This window comes from Puma concolor, chromosome A2 (assembly GCF_028749965.1).
Source record: "Puma concolor isolate L17-30 chromosome A2, mPumCon1.1.hap2, whole genome shotgun sequence".
Lineage (NCBI taxonomy): Eukaryota > Metazoa > Chordata > Mammalia > Carnivora > Felidae > Puma > Puma concolor.
In genome coordinates this window covers 93,497,850-93,523,621 of record NC_141668.1, presented here as the reverse complement: position 1 = coordinate 93,523,621, position 25,772 = coordinate 93,497,850, and the positions used below count along the sequence as shown (strand labels likewise).

Below are 25,772 nucleotides of genomic sequence, written 5' to 3'. Positions count from 1 at the left end.
TCAGCTCAGGTCATGATCTCACAATCCGTGGGTTCGAGCCCCACATCAAGCTCTGTGCTGACAGCTCAGAGCCTGGAGCCTGCTTCGGATTTTGTCTCTCCCTATCTCACACTCTTTCTCTCCCTGACTCCTACTCTTTCTCTCTCCCTCTAAATAAACATTAAAAAAAATTTTTTTTAATAGATGGAGGAAAAAGTGGACTCAGGTGATCCTTACACATCTTCTCAGAATATATTTTGAAATTAGATGCTATTAGTCAGCCCTTCTCAAGCCAACAACCCATAATGTTTAAAACCTAGGAGGTGGTTTTTCAACCTGCTTTTCTTACCATTGGTTGATACAAACCTGTCTTCCCCTACTCTATCGTTCTTGAGACTCGACAGTTCCTTCAGCCACATTTCCTTCTTAATTTTGAGTAAACAAAAGGCCCTTTCTTCAGGCCACTTGTTCAAATGTAGAAAAAAATTATGACACTTTCCCACCAGACTATGTTCTCTTTGATTATTCTGACTTTTCTATCTCTAGGGTTTTTCAAATTTCTCACTGTGCTGTTATCATTTTAATGAACTTTAATTTAGGTGACTTGATAAAAAAAAAAAAAAATTACTAAGTTTGGATTTAATCAAATCATACGTGGGATATTTGGCTTGATGATATAAGTGAAAACTGGTTTTGTTTTTCTGGGGTCCCTGGGGGACAGGAAGCACTTTAGGTTAAGAATAAGAAAGAAAAAGCAACTCTAAACTATGCTATTAATGAAAGGTTGTCAAAAACTATTCACTCCTTTAAAACTATAGAGCTTACCCTCTAAGAACTATACTCTAAGAATACTTTTGTGTTAATTAATAGGTGAGCTTTTAGGTTAAGAATCATTTGGAATGAAATACCTACAAATTTTACCATGTATCCACAGTGACTCCTTAGTTTAGTTATGACACTATTATTCAGACCTAATTCTATGGTGCTCCGTGAAATTGGTTCTTCAGTCATGGGTCATACTACTTACTTGGGCTAGCTGTTAAAAATTGATGTTCATTGATTATTCTTTGAAAAGCAATCACATGTGGACCCTCACCAGTTACCCAAATAGATTTTCCTAAATGACTTTGAGTATTTATAGGTTCCAGCTGTCACTTCCCCAGACTACATGACCTCTCACGGTCCTACAGTAACTTTTAAGTTTTCAGAAACATTCCTGGTCTGCCTTACCTGAAAACACTCAACTTTCCAGGTAGTTGCTGAAGACCCATGACCTCCACTAGAGTTTAATATATTTTAATGTTTATTTTGTGAGAGTACACGTGGGAGCAGGGGAGGGGCAGAAAGAGGGGGACAGAGGATCCAAAGCAGGCTCTGTACTGACAGCAGAGTTCGGGGGGGGGGGGGGGGGGGGGCTCAAACTCATGAACTGTGAGATCATGACCTAAGCGGAGTCAGACGCTTAACTGAGCCACCCGGGTGCCCCTTGGAGTTTAATATTTAGGGCTGACAGGAAAAACTGAAGGTGACTTGGGAGTACTCAGTTTCCCACCCACAGTAATTTGGAAATTTGTGTGGCAATCCTTTTCCTCACATCTGCTTATTTGTGAACATTGTTCTGCCAAAGTTTGCAGGTGTCCTTAAAATGCTTTCTCAACACATCAAGCTGTCTGGGGGTGGTTCAGTGAAGAATTTTACATTAATTTCAGCCTAGATCATCAGAATTAAGAATAAAGATGGGCACTTTATATAAGCTTTCCTGAAACTATATTTTCCTTTTGGTCTAAAGTGAAACGGCAGAGTGGCCTTTTAATCTTCCTGTAAACTCGTATTCATAGCACGTCCTATCGCTTACTGATGGCTTGCTGGGTGACTGACGTTGTACTTGTAGATTGAGTCGGAAACAGCGGCTTCGGAGGAGAACTTGCTCAACGCCTCCCAGCGCATCAGCGAGCTTGAGAGGAATGTGGAAGAACTGAAACGGAAGGCTGCCCAGAACTCTGGGGAGGCAGAATATATTGAGAAAGTAGTATACACCGTGAAACAAAGTGCGGATGATGTTAAGAAGGTAAGTAAATCCTTGTGACTTCACAGCTGTGTTTTGTAAAGGAGCAATAAGCCTCCTCAACCGCCTTGCCTGGGATTAGTAAGGGATGTGGACCTATCAGAAACATCCCAAGTGACCGGTTTTGAAACAACAGTCTTTAGAGGCACAGATGGAAAGGGTGGGAGTGGATATGGAAGTGTCCAGTAAGCGTGACCTAAGCCCTCATATCCAAACTTGGATAAGGGTGCAGAAAAATGAAAGTAACTTGGGGGGGGGGGGGGGAGTCTTTTATTATTTAACTGTTTGATTTAGAGAGAGGGAATCCCAAGCAAGCTCCACGCCGTCAGTGCAGGGCCTGCCACAGGGCTCAGTATCACAAACTGTGTGAGATCATGACCTGAGCTGAAATCAACTGACTGAGCCATGCAGGCTCCCCAGGGGCAGAAGTCTTAAAACCGGAGTACTGAGCTTGTACTTTATGGCGTAATTACCTGGCCTTTAAAAGCAGGGTAGAAAAAGCTTAAGGGGTTCACACCAGAACAGCGGGCAGGGAACTAAACCTCACCCCTTCTTCTCGCTGGAAGGTGCTGTATTTTGCAGAGAAGGTCTCCTAGGATTCCCATTTGTCATTAGAAGCCAAGTTATCACTGAAACATGTTTAGTGGGCAAATGTCTCTCTCCAAAGGAACCTTTTAAACTTCTGAGGGGAGCATTCAACCCTTGACGTCTGGTTAGGGAAGAGAACAAAACAGTGAGAAAAGTGTTCTGTCATGTTCATTTTTCTGTCATGGTTTGTACTTTCTTGCAGCTCTGAGAGCATAAATCTCTCAAGCAGTCTTTACAGAGCATTTTTGCAAAAATATAGATAGCACTTGATTACAGTAAGAAGAAAACCCTGAAATGAAATCCCTCTATCAAATGGCTGTTGTTGGAACCGTGTTCCCCAAAAGCAGCACTTGTGGTGCCTTTTCAGTTTCACAGCTCCTTGCCCACCCCTGTGCCCTGTGTGCATGCTAGTCTCCCCTCTCCTTCCTTAACTCTCTACGCACCCGGGTCCAGATCCAGATGGCCCTTGTCTGAGATCTAAGTGATTAGATCTCAGCAAATCTACTTTAGAGAAAAAGATACTTCTCTACCTCCATATAACTGTCCTATAACATCTCCAGAAAAGTGCTAACCTAAAGGCCTAGCCCTAGAGACCTGCTTTCAACTCCAAACGTGAGTTTAAAAACTCATGTTAGTGTTATATTTAATTTCACTGTTCCACAATATTTTCAACATATTTACACTGAATAGCTCAACGCCTGAGTACGGTTCCAAGCTTGCTCCAATTACACTAGGCTCTTAATGTCTGAGATTACATTTATCACCTCTTTGTGTCTCGATGGAACTACAGGCTCTGGATGGTGAAGTTGATGAAAAGTATAAGAAAGCAGAAAAATTAATTGCCCAAAAAACTGAAGAGTCAGCTGATGCCAGAAGAAAAGCTGAAATGCTACAAAATGAAGCAAAAACACTTTTGGCTCAAGCAAACAGCAAGCTACAGCTCCTGAAAGGTAGGGCTTAGGCTCCTGCTTTCGGGACGTATTTAACAATAAGGACACCCGTAAAGTTTCTTCTATTTAAAAGGTGGAAATCCAACGAGCACTGTTAGATTGAGGTCAACCTAGAATAAATTGCTCAGACTTTTTTCTTTTTCTCTCCCACAGATTTAGAAAGAAAATATGAGGACAATCAAAAATATTTAGAAGATAAAGCTCAAGAATTAGTAAGACTGGAAGGAGAAGTCCGTTCGCTCCTCAAGGATATAAGCCAGAAAGTTGCTGTTTACAGCACCTGCTTATAACAAAGGGCTGCAAGGTGGCTGAGGTGACCAAAGTAAAATAGCTACATTTTAAAAACTGACAATGATCTTCAAAACTAAAACTGATTACCTATTTAATGTTTTTAATCACCACATTTTGTATGGAGTTAAATAAAGTACAGTGCTTTTGTATAAATCTATACTGAGTATTCTTCTTACATTGTTTTACTGATTTAGTGTTCAGGAATCCCTTTAACCAAAAACATTTTCAACGTACAGATGGATTTATAAACAAGCCACTTGCCTCTGGGACCCCGATTTCTGTTTTGTCTGTAAACAGGCTGTAATCTGTCTGCTACGTCAATATCCTCCACAAATCTGCCCCCGAAATCACCTCCCCGTGGGACTCCCAAGTGGAGGGGAGGAGAAAGGCTACAGCCTGAACCACCTTCACCATTTCAATGGCGAAGGAAATCCAATCTCCGAAACTCCTCTAAATACTCCTCGGTCTGGGAAAGAGAACAGAAGGCAATTTTTAGAGAATGAGGAGGGTAAATTGTGGCTTTTAAGGGCTAGCAATCCCGGCCCTACTGTAGATGGTGAGGGGAGGGTTTAAACTGTATGCAGCCGGATATAAACATTGTTCCCGCCAGCTGAGCAGGGCACAGTACAAACGGGTGCTGGAAGTGCTCACCTTTATATTGTTCTTTATTAGATTTCACAGACTAAAGATTCTCCACGGCAATCTGCAGGTGAGGCCAAAACAATCACAGGACGACCATTCCACACACTAAAGAAAATAGCGGGAGTACCGCCAGACCGTCAACTTCACAGCCGAGCTAGCTGGGTAACAACAGGCCCCAAGTGGTTTTCTCACACATTCTCATTACAGCAAGGCCATGGCCATGTACCACTACCAGCCACCCCCACACACGACACAGCTGCGTTTGAAGCTAGGCCCGAACAGAAGCTAAACGGACCTAATTCAAACAAGGCAACTTCCTCCCTCAAGGCAATGATGTCATTTTTCTTTAGGTAGAGATCCCAATACCTAGCCAAGTAGTTTCACCTCATCATCTACTAGAGCAACTGTTCTCTTTCCTTAATTTTAAGTACTTTGTTTACTATTCATTCCTTTTCAGTTTAAAGACTCACTTTGAAATCACTCATTTTAATCAGCTCAATGAACTGGACAACTGAGTCACACCCTTCACAAGCCAAGAAAATATTGAGAACTTAATAAGTGAATATTTAAAATTCGTTTTACACCCACAACTTTGTTCCCACCTAGATATATGTAAAGACTTCAAATTAAATTCTATTTCACTATTCCCTAATTAGAAACTTTTTCCCTAGAGGAGGGGACAGGTTTTGAAGTTTAAATAAACTGGCACTTCACATAAGATAGGGATTTCAGATTTTAAGACACAAGAGGTCATTTCCAATAATGGCAAAGTAGCACATATCAGGCCAACCCTCCTAATATCAAATGCAAACTCTGGACAAAATATACACATTTTTAAAAAGTACAGGTCCGGGAGAACAACCAGAAGCAGGCAGAAGGTACAAGGGAGGTGACCAAGAACAGCACTGGGTGTAATTCCCATTTTTAACGGCTTTTCACTTGAGGGTAGGTCCCAGGAAGTGGCAACTTGGGCAGAAGCCAAGTTTTTCTGGTTACAGGATCGGAAGGACTGAGTTTGGGGCAATGAGGAGAACTGAAATAGGAGGAAAGAACCCCAGAAGAGCATGGCACGGTGGGGAGGGCCACCCAACTGCACATATAATCTGCCGGACCTCTGGTTGGCCTCTGCCCCCAGCTAAGACAACAAACTTGGAGTCGGGAGTTTAGTCACGTTAACTGCCTACTGAAGAAAAATTCCCTAGTTTTCAGAGGTAGGTAACAACCCAGAGCCTTTACGATGTCACATTCATAATGACCGCACCACAATCTACGACTACTGGACGTAGGAAGAAAAAGGGAGATGGGACCCATTATGTGTGTGATGCCAGGAAAACCTGAAGACTACTGAGCATTTTCAGTAACAAGATACTGACGGTATCTTACTCCACACAGCTTTCTGCTGATAGATTACATTCTAAATTTTCCTTAGACTGTGATCTTTAAATTGCAATCAAGTATCTAGTTTACATATTTCTTCTACTTCAAGATAGTTTCTTTTCCTTTTCAGAATACACTTACCTAAATTTAAGAAGTACTTATCTGAAATGATACTTAAATTTAGTTAAAATATGCAAAAGCCCATTTAACATTTAATTATTTGAGAAATGGCCATTTCACTTTTTCCTTCAAAGATTTTAAGTAACCTCTACACCCAGTGTGGGGCTCGAATTCACAACCATGAGGTCGAGAGTCGCATGCTCTGTGGACTAAGCCAGCCAGGCGCCCCAAGCAATGGCCATTTTAAACATTAAGTCAACAAACACAAAGAAATAGTCATTTACCCAGCCACGGACACACTGGAAATCCATAGAAGACAGCAGACTAAATATGCTATGTCTCCAAAAGTCTATGTTCCACATAGAGCTGGAATCACTAACACAGACGTAAAGGTAATGACCTTACAGTTGTCCCCCAGTGTGGTAAAAAGATACATCCGGGCCTCTAAAAGGAACAATAAAGAGAAATAAGAATATACACTAGCGGTAGTCAGAGAAGAACTAGGACCATCTTGATATCCATTCAAAACAACCAGTAAATGTATATTTAAGACTGTTTATTTCTGGATTTTCATTCCCTGCTGTAATACATGAGTCCTCATTTAATATTTGAATTTCACAGATGTATCTCCTTAATTTGGATAACTAACTACCGACTGTAGACCTCAGTGGGTCCTTAAAAATTTAAACATTCTACCTCTAAACCGTAAGAATTTGGGGATTAAATAAAACAAGTGAGAGACCATTTATTTACATTGGTTTGGTTTATACATATTTTAACCTTATTCTAATGACTAACTCTGTTTCCAATATGAAAACCAAGTTTAAAATAACTTGATCACCTTGCATCAAACACGGCTGGTTCACATACCCTACCTCCAGCTCCATCCATGTAAGTAAATCCAACTTTACAATAGCAGAGATTAAAAGCTACATAACATAAATTTAGTGAAGGTGAATTTTTCAGAAACAGCATGAAAATATGGGTTGAAGAAAATGTTCCAGGAAGCTACTATAAGTAGCTTCTTCCTCCAATATTAATGTGCTGAAACAAAATATTAAATTTATTTAAAATAGATGAGATTATTCCATTCCGTCCAAACTTACTAAAACCTTCCAAAAGTTTCAGAATTCAGTCCTAGAAATTCTTGGAGCTGTGAGCATTTCCTGTTCAGAAATGTGACCTCTACAAAAGCTCCCAGGAGATTTCAGAAAAATAGAATCTTCTATTTTAAAAGTTGATTGATTTGCCAAATGATGCAGCCAGGTTTGCTTCTCTAAATGCTTCTGATAAGGTCTGTAAAGGAAGAAATTTCAAATTACAAAGCAAATTATTTGCAGGTGAGACGAAAATCTAGGTAGGCATTACTCCGTACACTGCTGGTAATTACCGGGTGCGCGTGGCAGACTCTAGCTATATCTTCACAGGATGCTCCATACTCCAACGCAAGAGCAGCTTCATTTATCATCTCACCAGCACCCTTGAAAATAATAAACCAATAAGTCGTTTATGTCCCAAGGCAAAAACTACAAGCTAACAAGATTTGCTATTACAGCAGTTAACCAAAGCCTCAGTCAGGAAAAGCTTCACAGAAAAGGTGGCACGGAAGTTAAGGGCCTGGGCTCTGGAGCCAGCTGGCCTGGATTCAAATCCTACCACTTACTACCTTAAGTGCTCATGCTGTGTGCTTCATTCCATTTATTCACTTCAGAAATGGGAACAGTGACTCCTACCTCCCAGAATTGGGAAAACTAAAGTTACTGAATGTATTCAGAAAAACGTATTCCAGAGTAAGCGCTCGAGTGGCCTATCATCATGATTACATTGGATACCTTGGGGGAGGCCATACTTCAGATTCAGTGGTAGGAAAGGCTTCTCTCAGAGGCGCCACGTGAGCTGAGACCTTGTAGGAGCCACTCATGCAAAGCCCAGGAGGCCCAGCTCTCCAGACAACAGGTTCTCCAAGCCCAAGGGCTCTAACCTGGCAACACTGGCCTGTTAACAACCTAAGAGAAGGCCCACAAGACAGGGAATCAATGAGCAAAAGGCAACAGTGAGAAGACATGAGGTCAAAGGCAGACAGGACCAGATTTAGTGGGGCCTTGGATATAACAGCCCAAAGCTGAAAAGGGCCACTGGAGAGTGTTAGGCAGGCCCAGGGCCTGGTGTAGGTTTTAAAAGGATAACCTTGGGGCGCCTGGGTGGCGCAGTCGGTTAAGCGTCCGACTTCAGCCAGGTCACGATCTCGCGGTCCATGAGTTCGAGCCCCGCGTCAGGCTCTGGGCTGATGGCTCGGAGCCTGGAGCCTGTTTCCGATTCTGTGTCTCCCTCTCTCTCTGCCCCTCCCCCGTTCATGCTCTGTCTCTCTCTGTCCCAAAAAGAAATAAACGTTCAAAAAAAAGAAAATTTTAAAAAAATAAAAAAATAAAAAATAAAAAATAAATAAAAAATAAAAGGATAACCTTAGTTGCGGTATGGAAAGCTGATGATGTGACGGCCAAGACTGAGTGTTGCCTTATCAGAAACCACACAAATGTTTGCCGGTAAATAAAAAACTCAGGATGTAAACAGCAGATGGTTTTAAATTCATCTACACAGCAACGCTTTCCAGAAATCACGATGGGATGTGGGGTCTTAGAATACTCACTGGCCCGAGAATATGTGCTCCCAGTACCCTGTCTGTGGATTTCTGTCCCAGAATCTTCACCAGGCCATCTGTGTCAGCATTGGTCTTCGCCCTGCTGTTGGCAGCAAAGGGGAACTTGCCGACTTTGAACTCGATGCCCTGGGAGAGACAGAAAAGGAAAACCTATGTCAACTCTGAAACAACGCATTCCCATTGGTGAAACCATCCGTCATTTCTTCAGAAAATAAGCCCCAAGAAGGCAATTCTTCAGAGCGTGTTGAAGGCAAGACCAAAGCCTCTTGCTAATGAGACACAGTTTGGGTACAAACATAAGCAAATGCAAATGCCAGTCTACCTGGGGATATTTCAAGGGAAATTAAAAAGCTCTGGAATTACTATTTGAATACAGGCAAGTGAGTGATCTCCTCTATGCTACTAACAAAGGGAAAAGTATAGAAGCTATAACTTCTACATAATTTCAAAATGCATTAATGCAATAATAAAATGATTCTCAGCCACCAGGGTCATTAACACAGTTCATACGCTATACAGTACAACTACCCTCGCATTCAGAATAACCTCTTCTTTTGGAGCTCCTAGGTGGCTCAGTTGGTTAAGCGTCCAACTTTGGCTCAGGTCATGATCTCATGGTGTGAGTTCAAGCCCCGCATCGGGCTTCTTGCTGATAGTGCGGAGGCTGCTTGGGATTCTCTCTCTCTCACCCCCTCTCTCTGCCCCTCTCCCACTCGCTTTGCAATCTCTCTCAGAATAAACAAACTTAAAAAAAAAAAGATAATTACCTCTTCCTTCAACTGCTCTTCTGATTTGCCAACCCAAGCAACTTCAGGGTGCGTGTAAATCACCGATGGGACACAGTTGTAGTCAATGTGCACAGCGCCACCAGCCATTCCTTCAACACAGATAATGCCTTCATCCTCCGCTTTGTGAGCCAGCATCGGACCAGCAACCACATCACCAATAGCATAGATGCTATCGCACAGATGAAAAGAAACATGGTGAACTTCGGCCACCACAGATACTCATCTTCAGTCATGCCGTGGTAATAAAAATAAAAGTCTCTAGTTATTAAATAACCGATAAGTATATAAAATACAGCTCTTCATAGATCTGTGAGTTCAGGTTCTAGTCTTTGGGTAATGAAAAACTTCTGTTAGTTTTGTTTTCACACAGAAGTTTACCATTCTTCCCCAAAGCCAATGGCATGTTTTAAGCGTGGCAAAAGTCAGATTTTCAAAACAGTGTTTGAAATAAATTAAAACATTTTTGAAAATGCAATTAACTATCCAACTTACTTTGGAATTTTAGTTTGGAATCTGGTATTGACTGGAATTCTACCTCTAGGATCTAGTTCAATTCCAAGCTCTTCTAGTCCCAAATTCTGAGTAAAGGGTCGTCGGCCAATGCAAACCAAGAGCACATCACACGTGATGACTTCAGCTTTACCACCAGAAGCGCCTTCAATACTAGACAATGAACAGTGTATGACTATTAAACACACATCAACATAAAAAACTCACAGACTTAGAAATTAAGACCAGACATTTCTCAAGTGTTGCCAACAATTCTAACAGGAGTCAGGCAATGAAAAACTGTACATATCCCCTGGAGGTCTATCAATAGTAAGCAATCTAATATTATGGATTTCCACATAGATCTAAAAATACTGAGTTTCACTGAACATTGAGAGTTTAAATATTTCTGAATGTATACTATGAGAAATCACATTACAGTGAGAACACTGGGTTAATTTTCCTAGCATCAACTTAACCATGAATTTCAATGGACTGATTTAATAAGCAATATGGAGTTATACTAAGCAGTAAGATGGCCCTAAGTTCTAACCAAATCTGATTCTGCAAAAGGAGTGTTTTTCTTAAGGATATCATATCAAAACCAGATGTAGCACACTTACGAAACATCAATTTTCCCATCTGACTTCTTGGTAGCACCAGTAACTTTTGTATTCAATTTAAATTTAAATCCTTGTTTTTGAAGGATGCGTTGAAAGTTTTTAGATATCTCCATATCAATTCCAACTCCACCAACATGACCTAAAAACTCAACTGCAGTCACATCGGCACCAAGTCTTTGCCAAACTGAACCCTGTAGAGAATAGTTTTTAAAAGTCATAAAAAAAAAAAAAAATTAAAGTTTCCATAGTAGATATTTACCAAAGCATTTTAACTTATTGTCAGATATTTTCTTTTATTAATACGTTCCTATTAGAAGCTCTGAGGTTTAAAATTAACCTCAAATTAACCTGTGGCAAACATATTTCGGGGCGCCTGGGTGGCGCAGTCAGTTGAGCGTCCGACTTCAGCCAGGTCACGATCTCGCGGTCCGGGAGTTCGAGCCCCGCGTCAGGCTCTGGGCTGATGGCTCAGAGCCTGGAGCCTGTTTCCGATTCTGTGTCTCCCTCTCTCTCTGCCCCTCCCCCATTCATGCTCTGTCTCTCTCTGTCCCAAAAATAAATAAACGTTGAAAAAAAAATTAAAAAAAAAAAATATTTCATATACTAATCTATTCATTCCTTCAACATTAATTGAGCACCTACTATAATCTACGCACACATCAGCGAACAACACGTTGCCCCTAGGGATCTTATACTCTGGTAGGGGAGGCATATGAAGTAAAATTCAGAGGATAATAATGTGCTCTGAGAGAAATAAATGAGGAAACAAAACCAGGACTACTGGAGGAGTAAGCCTGCAATTTTAAACCATGGAGTCATTGGGGAAAGCTTCACTGGGAGTGACGTGTGCACAAAGACTTGAAGAAGAGAGGGAAAGAGCTATACCGGAACTGGTTGGTCCAGAAGGAGGGGAACAAGTGGGAAAGGAGGTCCTGAGGGAGAAGAAAAAGCCTCTTGTTGCTACTAATTACCGATGTTTGTGAACTATTAAACTGGTTTCATATTTTATTTTCTCAATAGAGACATGTTTACTTTTTTATTCAAATTATAATTTAAACAGAACGCTGGTTTTATTTTAGCAATTATCACTTTGAATACCTATTTGTGAAATAGGCAAGATGAATATAATTTTACAACATTAAATAAAATATGAAAAACTATGAACATATCCTCTGCAAGAATTTGTATCAAAATCACCTGGTAATTTAAAATTCACCATTAAGAGGTTTTACCTTTCCAATTAGGTTTATGCATTCATTTTTAAAAGTTTCAGGAGTTTTTGGAAAGCTGAGTTAACTAAAGCCAATACAGTAACACTAAAAATTCAACCACAAGCATATACAAAAATTAAGCCAAAATGCATCATGGACCTTAAGGTAAAGCCCAAGATTATAAAACTTATGGAAGATTGAAACGGAAGATGGCAGCATAGGAGGACGCTGGGCTCACCTCCTCCTGCTGATAGCTTATATTCCACCCACATCGGCCTAAAAAACCCAGAAAACCGCCAGAAGACTAGCAGAATGGACTCTCCAGACTTCTCAAGTGTAGACAAGAGGCCCACGGAAGGAGGTTAGGAAGGGCGGAAAGGTGATGCGTGCTACTGGACTGGTGGGAGGGAGCCGGGGTGGTGGAGGGGCAGCCCGCCCAGCAAGGCAGGGCCCCCGAAGTCTGGCTTGCAAAAGCGGAGGGGCTGGACTGCCTGAGTTCTGACAGCCAGCAGGACTTAACATCTGGAATGTTAAAAGTGAACAGCTCTGCTCTTGGAGAGCAGAAAGTGGGAGGGCGAAAGGACAATGGGAGGGAGAGGTGTTGAGCCCTGGAAGGGAGAGCTCAGCTCAGCAGGGAACAAAGGCGCTGGGAAGCGCCATCTCTCTCTCCCATCCCCCACCTGAAATCCCAAAGGGAACCAGTTACCATCACTGAACTTGCCTGCACCTCACAAACACCCAACGCTGTGCTTCTGTGGATCCATCCCTCCAATGGGTCTGCCTCCCTCCAGGTGATGCAGGGCCCCTCCCACAGGGCACCACGGACAGCAAAGCGAGCTAAGCCTGCCCCTCCCACCCCTATGCACCTTGTGGATCCACCCTGGCTAATACGCCAGATCCCACTGAAGGAGCACCACAAGCCTGACAGTGTGCACGTAGCCCACACAGGGGCCACACCACTCCACAGTGAGTCCTGCCCCTGGGAGAGGAGAAGAGAAGGTACACACCAGTCTGACTGTGGTCCCAGCGGTGGGCTGGGGGCAGATATCGGGTCTGACTGCGGCCCCGCCCACCAACACAAGTTACTCCAGACAGCACAGGGGAAGTGCCCTGCAATTTGAAGCCAACCTAGGGACTACCCAAAACGATGAATCAGAAGAACTCTCCTCAAAAGAAACTCTAGGAAGTTGCGACAGCTAACAAATTGATCAAAAACGATTTAAGCAATATAACGGAACAAGAATTTAGAATAATAGTCATGAAACTAATCACTGGGCTTGAAAAAAGCAGAGAGGACAGCAGAGAACCTATTGCTACAGAGATCAGGGGACTAAGAAACCGTCATGAGGAGCTAAAAAAAAAAATGCCATAAATGAGGTGCAAAGTAAAATGGAGGTGACCACAGCATGGATTGAAGAGGCAGAGAAGAGAATAGGTGAATTAGAAAATAAAATTATGGAAAAAGAGGAAGCTGAGAAAAAGATAAAAAAATCCAGGAGTATGAGGGGAGAATTAGAAAACTAAGTGATGCATCAAACAAAACAATATCCGTATAATAGAAATTCCAGAAGAGGAAAAGAGAGAGAAGGGGGTTGAAGGTGTACGTGAACGAATCATAGCAGAGAACTTCCCTGATCCAAGGAAGGAAAAAGGCTTTGAAATCCAAGAGGCACAGAGAACTACCTTCAGACATAACTTGAATCAATTCTTCTGCACGACATAGCATAGTGAAACTGACAAAATACAAGGATAAAGAGAAAATTCTGAAAGCAGCTAGGGATAAACAGGCTCTAACTTATAAAGGGAGACCCATAAGACTAGTGGCAGACCTATCTACTGAAACTTGGCAGGCCAGAAAGGAATGGCAGGAAATCTTCAATGTGATGAACAGAAAAAAATAGGCAGCCGAGAATCCTTTATCCAGCAAGTCTGTCATTCAGAACAGAAGGAGAGATAAAGGTATTCCCAAACAAAAACTGAAGAAATTCATCACCACTAAACCAGCCCTACAAAATCCTAAGGGGGATTCTGTGAGTAAAATGTTGCAAGGACCACAAAGTACCAGAGACATCACTACAAGCATGAAACCTACAGACATCACAATGACTCTAAACTCGTATCTTTCAATAATAACACTGAATGTAAACGGACTAAATGCTCCAACCAAAAGACACAGGGTATTAGAATGGATAAAAAAAACAAGACACATCTATTCGCTGTCTACAAGAGACTCATTTTAGACTTGAGGACACCTTCAGATTGAAAGTGAGGGGATGGAGAACTATCTATCATGCTACTGGAAGTCAAAAGAAAGCTGGAGTAGCCATACTTATATCAAACTAGATATTAAATTAAAGGCTGAAACAAGAGATGAGGAAGGGCATTATATAATAATTAGAGTGTCTATCCATCAGGAAGAGCTAACAATTATAAATGTCTATGTGCCGAATATGGGAGCCCCCAAATATATAAAACGATTAATCACAAACATAAGCAACCTTATTGATAAGGCTGTGGTAATTGCAGGGGACTTTAACACTCTACTTACAGAAATGGATAGATCACCTAGACACACGGTCAATAAAGAAACAAGGGCCCTGAATGATACATTGGATCAGATGGACTTGACAGATATATTTAGAATTCTGCGTCCCAAAGCAACAGAATATATTTCTTCTCAAGTGCACATGGAACATTCTCCAAGATAGATCACATACTGGGTCACAAAACAGCCCTTCATAAGTATAAAAGAACTGAGATCATACCATGCACACTTTCAGACCACAATGCTATGAAACTTGAAATCAACCACAGGAAAAAGTCTGGAAAACCTCCAAAAGCACGGGTCAACCCATGAATGGGTCAACTAGGCAATTAGAGAAGAAATTTAAAAATATATGGAAACAGGGGCGCCTGGGTGGCACAGTCGGTTAAGCGTCCAACTTCAGCCAGGTCACGATCTCGCAGTCCGTGAGTTCGAGCCCCGCGTCAGGCTCTGGGCTGATGGCTTGGAGCCTGGAGCCTGTTTCCGATTCTGTGTCTCCCTCTCTCTCTGCCCCTCCCCCGTTCATGCTCTGTCTCTCTCTGTCCCAAAAATAAATAAAAAACGTTGAAAAAAAAAAATTTTTTTTTTTAAATATATGGAAACAAATGAAAATGAAAATACAACAATCCAAATGCTTTGGGATGCAGCAAAGGCAGTCCTGAGAGGAAAATACATTGCAATCCAGAAACAAGAAAAATCCCAAATACAAAATCTAACAGCACACCTAAAGGAAATAGAAGCAGAACAGCAAAGACACTCCAAACCCAGCAGAAGAAGAGAAATAATAAAGATCAGAGCAGAAATAAACAATATAGACTCTAAAACAACTGTGGGGCAGATCAATGAAACCAAGAGTTGGTTTCTTGAAAAAATAAACAAAATTGACAAACCTCTAGCCAGGCTTCTCAAAAAGAAAAGGGAGATAACCCAAATAGATAAAATCATGAATGAAAATGGAATTATTACAACCAATCCCTCAGAAATACAAGCAATTATCAGGGAATACTATGAAAAATTATATGCCAACAAACTGGACAACCTGGAAGAAATGGACAAATTCCTAAGCACTTCCAAACTCCAAACTTCCAAACTTCCAAAACTCAAACAGGAAGAAACAAAAAACTTGAACAGACCCATAACCAGCAAACAAATTGAAATCAATTATCAAAAATCTCCCAACAAATAAGAGTCCAGGACCAGATGGCTTCCCTGGGGAGTTATATCAGACATTTAAAGCAGAGATAATACCTATCCTTCTCAAGCTTTTCCAAAAAATTGAAAGGGAAGGAAAACTTCCAGACTCATTCTATGAAGCCAGCATTACTTTGATTCCTAAACGAGACAGAGACCCAGCAAAAAAAGAGAACTACAGGCCAATATTCCTGATGAATATAGATGCAAAAATTCTCAACAAGATACTAGCAAATCGAATTCAACAGCTTATAAAAAGAATTATTCACCATGATCAAGTGGGATTCATTCCTGGGCTGCAGGGCTGGTTCAATATTCGCAAATCAATCAATGTGATACATCACATTAATGAAAGAAAAGAACCATATGATCCTGTCAATAGATGCAGAAAAAGCATTTGACAAAATTCAGCATCCTTTCTTAATAAAAACCCTCGAGAAAGTCGGGATAGAAGGAACATACTTAAATATCATAAAAGCCATTTATGAAAAGCCCACAGCTAATATCATCCTCAATGGGGAAAAACTGAGAGCTTTCTCCCTGAGATCAGGAACACAACAGGGATGCCCACTCTCACCGCTGTTGTTTAACATAGTGCTGGAAGTTCTAGCATCAGCAATCAGATAACAAAAGGAAATCAAAGGCATCAAAATTGCCAAAGATGAAGTCAAGCTTTCACTTTTTGCAGATGACATGATATTATACATGGAAAACCCGATAGACTCCACCAAAAGTCTGCGAGAACTGATACATGAATTCAGCAAAGTCGCAGGACACAAAATCAAGGTACAGAAATCAGTTGCATTCTTATACACTAACAATGAAGCAACAGAAAGACAAATAAAGAAACTGATCCCATTCACAATTGCACCAAGAATCACAAAATACCTAGGAATAAACCTAAACAAAGATGTAAAAGATCTGTATGCTGAAAACTATAGAAAGCTTATGAAGGAAATTGAAGAAGATATAAAGAAATGGAAAAACAATCCATGCTCATGGATTGGAAGAATAAATATTGTTAAAATGTCAATACTATCCAAAGCTATCTATACATTCATTGCAATCCCAATCAAAATTGCACCAGCATTCTTCTCGAGGCTAGGACAAGCAATCCTAAAATTTATATGGAACCACAAAAGACCCCGAATAGCCAAAGTAATTTTGAAGAAGACCAAAGCGGGAGGCATCACAATCCCAGGCTTTAGCCTCTACTACAAAGCTGTAATTATCAAGACAGCATGGTATTGGCACAAAAACAGACACATAGACCAATGGAATAGAGACTCCAGAACTGGACACACAAAAGTATGGCGAACTCATCTTTGACAAAGCAGGAAAGAATATCCAATGGAAAAAAAGACAGTCTCTTTAACAAATGGTGCTGGGAGAACTGGACAGCAACATGCAGAAGAATGAAACTAGACCACTTTCTTACACCATTCACAAAAATGAACTCAAAATGGATAACGGACCTGAATGTGAGACAGGAAACCATCAAAACCCTAGAGGAGAAAGCAGGAAAAGACCTCTCTGACCTCAGCCGCAGCAATTTCTTACTTGACACATCTCCAAAGGCAAGGGAATTAAAAGCAAAAATGAACTATTAGGACCTCATCAAGATAAAAAGCTTCTGCACAGCAAAGGAAACAATCAACAAAACTAAAAGGCAACCAACGGAATGGGAAAAGACATTTGCAAATGACATATCGGACAAAGGGCTAGTATCCAAAATGTGTAAAGAGCTCACCAAACTCCACACCCGAAAAACAAATGATCCAGTGAAGAAATGAGCAGAAAACATGAATAGACACTTCTCTAAAGAAGACATCCAGATGGCCAACAGGCACATGAAAAGATGCTCAACATTGCTCCTCATCAGGGAAATACAAATCAAAACCACACTCAGATATCACCTCACGCCAGTCAGAGTGGCCAAAATGAACAAATCAGGAGACTATAGATGCTGGCGAGGATGTGGAAACGGGAACCCTCTTGCACTGTTGGTGGGAATGCAAACTGGTGCAGCCACTCTGGAAAACAGTGTGGAGGTTCCCCAAGAAATTAAAAATAGATCTACCCTATGACTCAGCAATAGCACTGCTAGGAATTTACCCAAGGGATACAGGAGTGCTGATGCACAGGGGCACTTGTACCCCAATGTTTACAGCAGCACTTTCAACAATAGCCAAATTAAGGAAAGAGCCTAAATGTCCATCAACTGATGAATGGATAAAGAAATTGTGGTTTATATACACAATGGAATACTACGTGGCAATGAGAAAGAATGAAATATGGCCTTTTGTAGCAACGTGGATGGAACTGGAAAGTGTGATGCTAAGTGAAATAAGCCATACAGGGAAAGACAGATACCATGTTTTCACTCTTATGTGGATCCTGAGAAACTTAACAGAAACCCATGGGGGAGGGGAAGAAAAAAAAAGAGGTTAGAGAGGGAGGGAGCCAAACCATAAGAGACTCTTAAAAACTGAGAACTGAGGGTTGATGTGGGGTGGGAGGGGGGTGAGGGTGGGCGATGGGTATTGAGGAGGGCACCTGTTGGGATGAGCTTTGGGCGTTGTAAGGAAACCAACTTGACAATAAATTTCATATTAAAAAAAATAATAAATAAATAAAACTTATGGAAGAAAACACGGGAAAGAATCTTTGTGACCCTGAGTGAGGCTCACACACCACCACAAGCACAATCCATGAAAGAAAAAAAAAGATGAAAGATAAAAGAGACGTCAAAATTTAAAACTTCTAAAAGCTAGTATTAAGAATACAGAAAAGGCAGACTGAGAAAAAATATTTGTAAGACAGCTATATGATAAAGAATTTATATTCTTTGCACAAAGATGTCTCAAAATTCAATAAAACAAATTGAAAAAAAGACAAAACATTTAAATGCCAGGAAAGACAATACAGAGATGGCAAGTAAGCACATAAAAAGATGCTGGATGTTACAAGCCACTAGGGAAATGCAAATGAAAACCCGAGACCCCAGAGCACACCTGTTAGAGTGGCTCGAGTCAAGAAAGCGCCGAAATAGTGATAAGGAGGCAGAGCAGCTCACGCTGCCAGCGACCGCATGACAGGGCAGCCGCGCTCCACAGCACAGCTCCTTGGAAGGCTAAACACTGAATTACCGCTTGACCCAACGACTCCACCGCCAGGTACATGTGCAAGAGAAGTGAAAACACGCGTCCAGACAAGAACCTGTACACAGACGGTCACGGCAGTGAAACACGTAGCGTCAAAGTGGAAACAAGCCCGATGTCCATCAACTGATGAATGGATAAACAAAACGTGCTAGGGCCACAGGATGGAATACTTGGCTATAAAGAGTTATCAAGTATGGGGCGCCCGGGTGGCTCAGTCAGTTGAGCGTTCCGACTTCAGCTCAAGTCATGATCTTGCAGTTAGTGGGTTCGAGCCCTGCATTGTGCTCTGTGCTGACAGCCCAGAGCCTAGAGCCTGTAGCCTGCTTTCGATGCTGTGCCCCTCCCTCTCTCTCTCCCCCTCTCTCTGTCCCTCCCCAACTTGCACTCTGTGTGTGTCTCTCTCTAAAATAAACATTAAAACAAAAAAAGAGTTATCAAGTATATATAAACCTTGAGAACATTATGCTAAGTGAAGAAGCCACAGATTTAAATGCCATGAATCCCATTTATACGGAAAGTCCCAAATAGGCAATTTCAGCGTCAGAGAAAGTAGGTTAGCGGTTTCCAGCGCCGGGGAGAAGGGAGGAATGTAGAGTCACTGCCAATGGACACAAGGTTTCTTTCTGAGGTGATGAAAATGCTCTGGAATTAAGACAGTGGTGACAAGTGCAGAACTATGTGAACATCCTAAAAAACCACTGAATCGTACACTTTCAATGGGTAAAGGATACACAAGACTATATTGCAATAAAGGTGTTAAAAAAAAAAAACACTTCTCTGAACCTAAATCAGAAACAGTAAGAGTATGTCAAATCAATGCTGTACACCTGAAACTAATACTATGTCAATTATACTTCAACAAAAAGAAAATTAAAATAAGAACACATGTGATCTATATCCATAAAGGAATATTATTCAGCCACAAAAAAATGAACAAAATCCTGACATTTCCCACAACAGCAAAAAGAAATAGGAAGAACCATGGGAAATAATACACATCATCTTGAAGTCTATAATTCAAAGTAGGGGACAGTGACCATAGCTAGCTAGACAAATGCCTTACTCTTCAGGAAAATCTAAGAATTTCAAAATCCTTAGAGATGGGAAAACTCCAATAGTATCTACCAGTTATTAGACATTAGAGCTTATTGGATGTTTGGTACTGGATTAAGTGTATTACAGGTTACTACTTTACTAAGTCCCAACAATAATCCCGTAAGGCAGTTATTCTTATTAAAATGGGGATTTACATGATTAATCAACTAGTTCAGAGGCTAACTGAACAAGGATATACAGTCATTAACAAGCAGAGCTGAAATTCAAATTTGTATCTGATTCTAAAACTTTATATTAAACTGGAACGGGAAAAGGTAATATAGTCTACATATTATATACATATAGACATATGTAAACGTCTATACACTATACGTATATAGTAAAACATATATAGTCACATGAGTAATCTTTATGATAAAAAGGTAAGACTACACAGTAAGTTACTTCTAATAAGTTTAAATTAAAAAAAAAGACATCTGTGAAAACATTCAATATAGTGACACCTAAAACATGAAGATGTTTGAAATGACCCAAGATTTGTAAAAATACCCCAAAGTACTGAAATGAAAGAAGTATTGCTTCAGATATTATTATACTTACCAACAAAAGAAAGTAAATCTATATTATTTTCTTCTTGTTTTATCCACCCATGAGAACAATTTTCAAAGTGGAGTGAATAGAGGAAATACTAAGAAACTAGTCAATTTTTTTAAGTTAACTCTCCAGTCAAATCAGATCATAATGTGGTAACAGAGACACTGTCAGTAAACTCTGGGAACTTAATCAGCATAAGGGAAATGTCACAAAGGGTGCCAGACAGGCAATACCTTGCCTAAAATTTTGCAAAGTGAAAAGAAAATATTCTGGAAGATAGATTCTGAAATTTATTTCAGAGGTCAATCCCCACTAAATACTCGAAGACATTATTGAACAGCTGGTTTGAAAATCATTAGATACTACCCCAAGTGTTCCAAACAGGTCATGTCAACAATTTTCTGAAGGCTTTTCTGGACTGGATAATAATGCAGGATATTTTCATCATCAGCAAAGTTGTCAAAAAAGAAAAAAAAAAATCTCATATCCTATAGATGTGACAGATCAATGGAGATTCAAATCCATTTATAAGCAGCTTAAAAAGTGTACAGATGACTCTCTATACTTCATACTGACATGAATGACACCAGAGATGGATTCACTAACCAATTTAGACAAATCAGATGATAGACCGCATGCCTCAGTCAACAGTCTTCCCAGATCTATTTACCCATGGCAAGAAAAAGCAGGTAAGTGTAAGGATGCAACAATCAAGAAAGAGGAAAAGACTGGAATAAGGGTACAAGTGAACATTAAAGCAAAGATAAAGGTTCATAATCCTTTATTGAGGTTTATTTATTTATTTATTTTGGTTTAAAAAATCAGAATTCCTCAAGCAAAAGATGTGAAGTTTTCAACTGACTACAAACTCGATAGTCTTTAAAAAAGAAAAATAACTCAACTGATCTTAAAGGATGAAGAAAAGAAGTACATTACATTAAAAGTACGTTACATATCAAAAGAAGTTCTCTCCATTATCCAGAATATAATGCTTAGTTTTGATTTTTTTTTTTAAGTTTATTTTGATAGAGAAAGATGGACAGAGAGAATCCCCAGCAGACTCCACTCTCAGTGCAGAGCCCGACAAGGGGCTTGATCCCATGTGAGATTATGACCTAAGCTGAAATAAAGAGTCGGACAGACGGTTAACCAACTGAACCACACAGATGCCCCTATTATGCTTAGTTCTAAACACCATTTACAAGTGACCCTGACAGACCAGAGTGGATCAGAAGGATGACAACAAAATAATGGATCCGGTACCTATAAGACCTAGGTAAAAAGCATTAAGGAAAGCAACAGAGATTCAAATATGAATGACACTCAGTCTTTGCCTTCAAGGAGCTTACAGTCTCATAGTAAAGACAGACATAAACAAATAAATGCAAAATACTGTCAATTAGTAGGCGATACAAACGCAGACATACCATACTAAGACTCAAAGATAGAAAGACTTGCACTTTCTCAGAAAAAAGGAAGTCTTCGCTAAAAAAGTAACTTGTAAGGTGACTTTTGAAAAGTATTTATTATATTAGCAAATGTTTACTCAGCAATAATAAAAGCTAACATATGACGACTTATTTCATACCAGCCACTGTGCTGCGTGAAGATGCACAGAAGTGCAGCCACAACCTCCGACTTCATGCAGTTTATGACTTAACAAGAGAGACACAAGTGAACCAGTAGTATCAGTGAACTCAGATCAATTCTGCAACAAGCACAGGGTGCAAGGGAACACTCAGCGAGAGCACTTAAGGGCATGCAGGGCAGCGGAGGAAGGCTCTGAGAGTGCAGGGACCAGAAGGAATACATGTTCTGAACAGAAGGCCTACAGATAAAACAAAGAGTGCAGCTGGTTCAGAAACTGGTATTTTGCTCTACATGGAACACAGTTTGAGAGACAGAGTGCCCAGAAATGAGCCTGGAGACGTGAGCCAGTGCCACATCATGCTAGCCTTTCAATAACAGTAAAGATTTTGGATTTATCCTAATGACTATAGTTAGTGAAGGATTTTTAGCAGGGAAGGGACAGGATTACATTTGTGTTATAAAGGACTTCAGCCCCTATGGGAGATTAGATTAGAAACGACACTGGCCTGAACAAGGATAAGCAGATGTGTGAAAAGGCAGCTATATCCATGACATCTAGGTCTCACAGTATCACATTAGGACCCAGTGACTCAGTATGAGGCACGATGGCATCAGAGAAGTCGTGTCATTCCCAAACTTCCTGCTCAAGCCTCTAGATGTGCAGTGGTATGACTCACTAAGATGAGAAATACTAACAAAGAAACGGGTTTTGTTTAGTTTTTTGGAGGGTGAAAAGAGGGAAAAGGGGGAGGGAAGAGTTAAGTTATAAACGTACTGAAATGAGTGTCTGTGGGACCTACAAGTAGAGGTGCTAGTTGGCACTTAGATATAAAAGTCCAAGATGGCAGCAGAGGAAGACCTTGAATTTACCTCCCACAGACACAAGAAATCCATACCTGCACATACGGCAATCCCTCCTAAAGAGCTGAGAATAGACTGAACAGCTTCCGTACAACAAAGGGTAGAAGGACCACACAGAGGACAAGAGGAGAGCCTGAGACACGGTAATGACAGGAAACTGACCCCAACATTACAAACTGCAGTAGGGAGAGACAGGACTGAGGAGCCACGTGCAAATTCACCCACGCAGGGTCACAACAAAAAACAAAACAATCTTTTAAAGAGCAGAAAGACTATACAAGTGGAGAAAACTCATTTACTAACCATACAGCATGGGCCAGATGGTAGGGACTGCTGGAAAGCCCCCCAGAGATGGAGACGCTAAGAGGCACCGCTGTTTACGCTCTCCCTTCACCTTGGTAGTGCAGACAGGAGCAGGGTCCAGGCGCTCTAAACGGACTGCTGACTCAGTGGCCCTGGGCTCCTGGCCCACACCTACCATAGCTCCAGCTGTCCAACTAGGGCTTCCCCAGCACAACACACACAAGAAAACCCCCAGCCTGTGCTCACTACAACTCCATCTCCAGCTGTCCTGCCAAGGCAACTTGGGTGCAAAGCACCCCAGGCAACCTCACCAATCCAGCCAGGGAGCCCCCTGTGGAGTGCTGCAGCTGGCACCCACCCCAGCTCCAGCCATCCCACCAGGGTAGCCCAACACAGAGAACCCCAGGACCTGCCAGACCACATCTGATTCAGCTCCAGCTGTCCTATTAGGGTGGCCCCGGCACAAAGCAGCCCAAGATGCCCCAGCCTGTGCCCGCTCCAGCTCCAGCCAGAAAGCCAAAGCCATCAGGAACATGGAGTCTACACAGGGGAAATTCCTATACAAGGCCACTCCTTCAAGAATGGGAGAGGTAGCCCTTTCACCTAATTCACACAAACAAACACAGGAAGTCAGATAAAATGAGGAAACAGAGGAATATGCTCCAATCAAAAGAACAAAAGGAAACAGCAGAAAACAAACTAAACAGACAAGCAATCTACTTGATAAAGAGTTCAAAGTAATGGTCATAAAGGCGCCCACAGGACTACAAAGAAGAGTGGATGAACTCAGTAAGGACCTCAACAAAGTGATAGAAAATATGAAAAAGAACCAATCAGAGTTGAAGAACACATTAACCGAAGTGAAAAATACACTAAAGGGAATCAATGGCAGATTAGAGGATGCAGGAGACCAGTTCAGTGATCTGGAAGACCGGATAGTAGAAAGCACCCAAGTTGAACAGCAAAAAAATAAATGACAGGTTAAAGGACCCCTGGGACAATATCAAGCGGAAAAAAAAATTTACATTATAGGGGTCCGGGAGAAGAAAGAGCAAAGGGCAGAAAACTTATCTGAAGAAATAATAGCTGAAAATTTCTCTAAACAGACATCCATGTCCAGGAAGCAAGAGAGCCATAAACAAAAATGAACCCAAAGAAGTCCACACTAAGACACATAATCATTAAAATGTCAGAAATTAAAAGATAAAGAGAGAATCTTAAAAGCAGCAAGAGAAAAGCAACTAATTACACAGCAGGGAAACCCCCATGAGGCTATCAGCTAATTGTTCAGAAGAAACCCTGTAGGCCAGAAGGGAGTGGCAGGATATATTCAAAGTGCTAAAAAGACGAAACCTACAACCAAGTATACTCTACCCAGCCAGGTTGCCATCTGGAACTAAAGGCAAGACAAAGAGTTTCCCAGACAAACAAAAGTTAAAGCAGTTCATCACCAATGAACCGGCCTTACAAGAAACGGTAAAAGGACTTCTTTAAGCAAAAAGACCATACTGAGAAGAAATTATGACCCAAAAAAATTTCACTCATAAAAACAAACATAGTAGAGGTAGTAGTTCAATCACTTACAAAGAAAGTTAAAAGACTAAAAAGCAGCACATTTATAAATAAAATATTAGTTAAGGGAACTCAATTAGAAAATGTAAAATATAACAACATAAACATAAAACACAGAAGTGGGCAGTAAAAATACAGTCCTTTTAGAAGGTGCTCAAACTTAAGTGACCATCAACTTAATACAGACTGCTATATACTTACTATGTTATACAATATCATTATAAGTTATATAGTATCATTACAAGTATCATTATAAGTATGTTACTTAGAATCCTATATACTTAGGATGTTATCTATGAACCTCATGGTAACCACAAAGCAAAAACCTGTAATAGACACACAAAAATTGAGAGAGAAAGCCAAGCATAACACCGAAGAAAGTCCTCAATCACAAGGAAAAAGAGCAAGAGAACTACAAAAACAATGAGGAAACAAGCAACAAAAGGCACTAAGTACATACCTATCAATAATTACTTTAAATGTAAATAAATGCTCCAATCAAAAGACATGGCTGATGGAACAGATAAAAAAACAAGATCCATCTATATGCTGCTACAAGAGACTTGCTTCAGAAAATACAGACCAAAAGGGAAGGGATGGAAAAAGATATTCCATGCAAATGGTATCCAAAAAAAGCCAGGGTATCAATACTTACATTATACAAAACAGACTTTAAAATAAAATAAAAATTAAAAATAAATAAAATATAAAGACTGTAACAAGAGACAAGGGCACTGCATAATGACAAAGGGATCAATCCAACAAGAGAACGTAACAAGTATCTATGCAACCAATATTGGAGCACCTAAATGTATGAACATAAAAACAGACATACACAGAGGAAATGACGTAACACAGTAACAGCAGGGGACACCCAACTTGCATCAATGGAGAAAGTCAATAAGGAAACCGTGTCTTTGAACAAGACATCAGACTAGATGGACCTAACAGAACATTCACAACATTCCATCCAAAAGCAACAGAAAACACATTCTTTTCAAGTGCACATGGAACATTCTCCAGGATATGCCACCAAAAAGGTCTCACCAAATTGAAGATTAAAATCAGGGGCAGCTGAGTGGCTCAGTTGGTTAAGCATCCGACCTCAGCTCAG

General features: G+C 40.7%; 2 protein-coding genes across 2 annotated transcripts in view; one reads left to right on the top strand and one right to left on the bottom strand.

The window, feature by feature from the left end:
* LAMB1 (laminin subunit beta 1) overlaps positions 1-4,030 on the top strand; it is a 74,575-nt gene extending 70,545 nt beyond the window's left edge. Inside the window, exons 31-33 of the mRNA XM_086696956.1 lie at positions 1,871-2,047; positions 3,423-3,582; positions 3,736-4,030. Coding sequence (XP_086553082.1) covers positions 1,871-2,047; positions 3,423-3,582; positions 3,736-3,872 — 474 coding nt within the window. The 3' untranslated portion in view covers positions 3,873-4,030. The remainder of the gene's footprint in view (positions 1-1,870; positions 2,048-3,422; positions 3,583-3,735) is intronic.
* Positions 4,031-6,551: 2,521 nt separating this feature from the next.
* DLD (dihydrolipoamide dehydrogenase) overlaps positions 6,552-25,772 on the bottom strand; it is a 35,352-nt gene continuing 16,131 nt past the window's right edge. Inside the window, exons 9-14 of the mRNA XM_025930049.2 lie at positions 10,572-10,762; positions 9,952-10,122; positions 9,439-9,628; positions 8,660-8,797; positions 7,403-7,492; positions 6,552-7,308 (exon numbers count right to left, since the gene is read on the bottom strand). Coding sequence (XP_025785834.1) covers positions 7,243-7,308; positions 7,403-7,492; positions 8,660-8,797; positions 9,439-9,628; positions 9,952-10,122; positions 10,572-10,762 — 846 coding nt within the window. The 3' untranslated portion in view covers positions 6,552-7,242. The remainder of the gene's footprint in view (positions 7,309-7,402; positions 7,493-8,659; positions 8,798-9,438; positions 9,629-9,951; positions 10,123-10,571; positions 10,763-25,772) is intronic.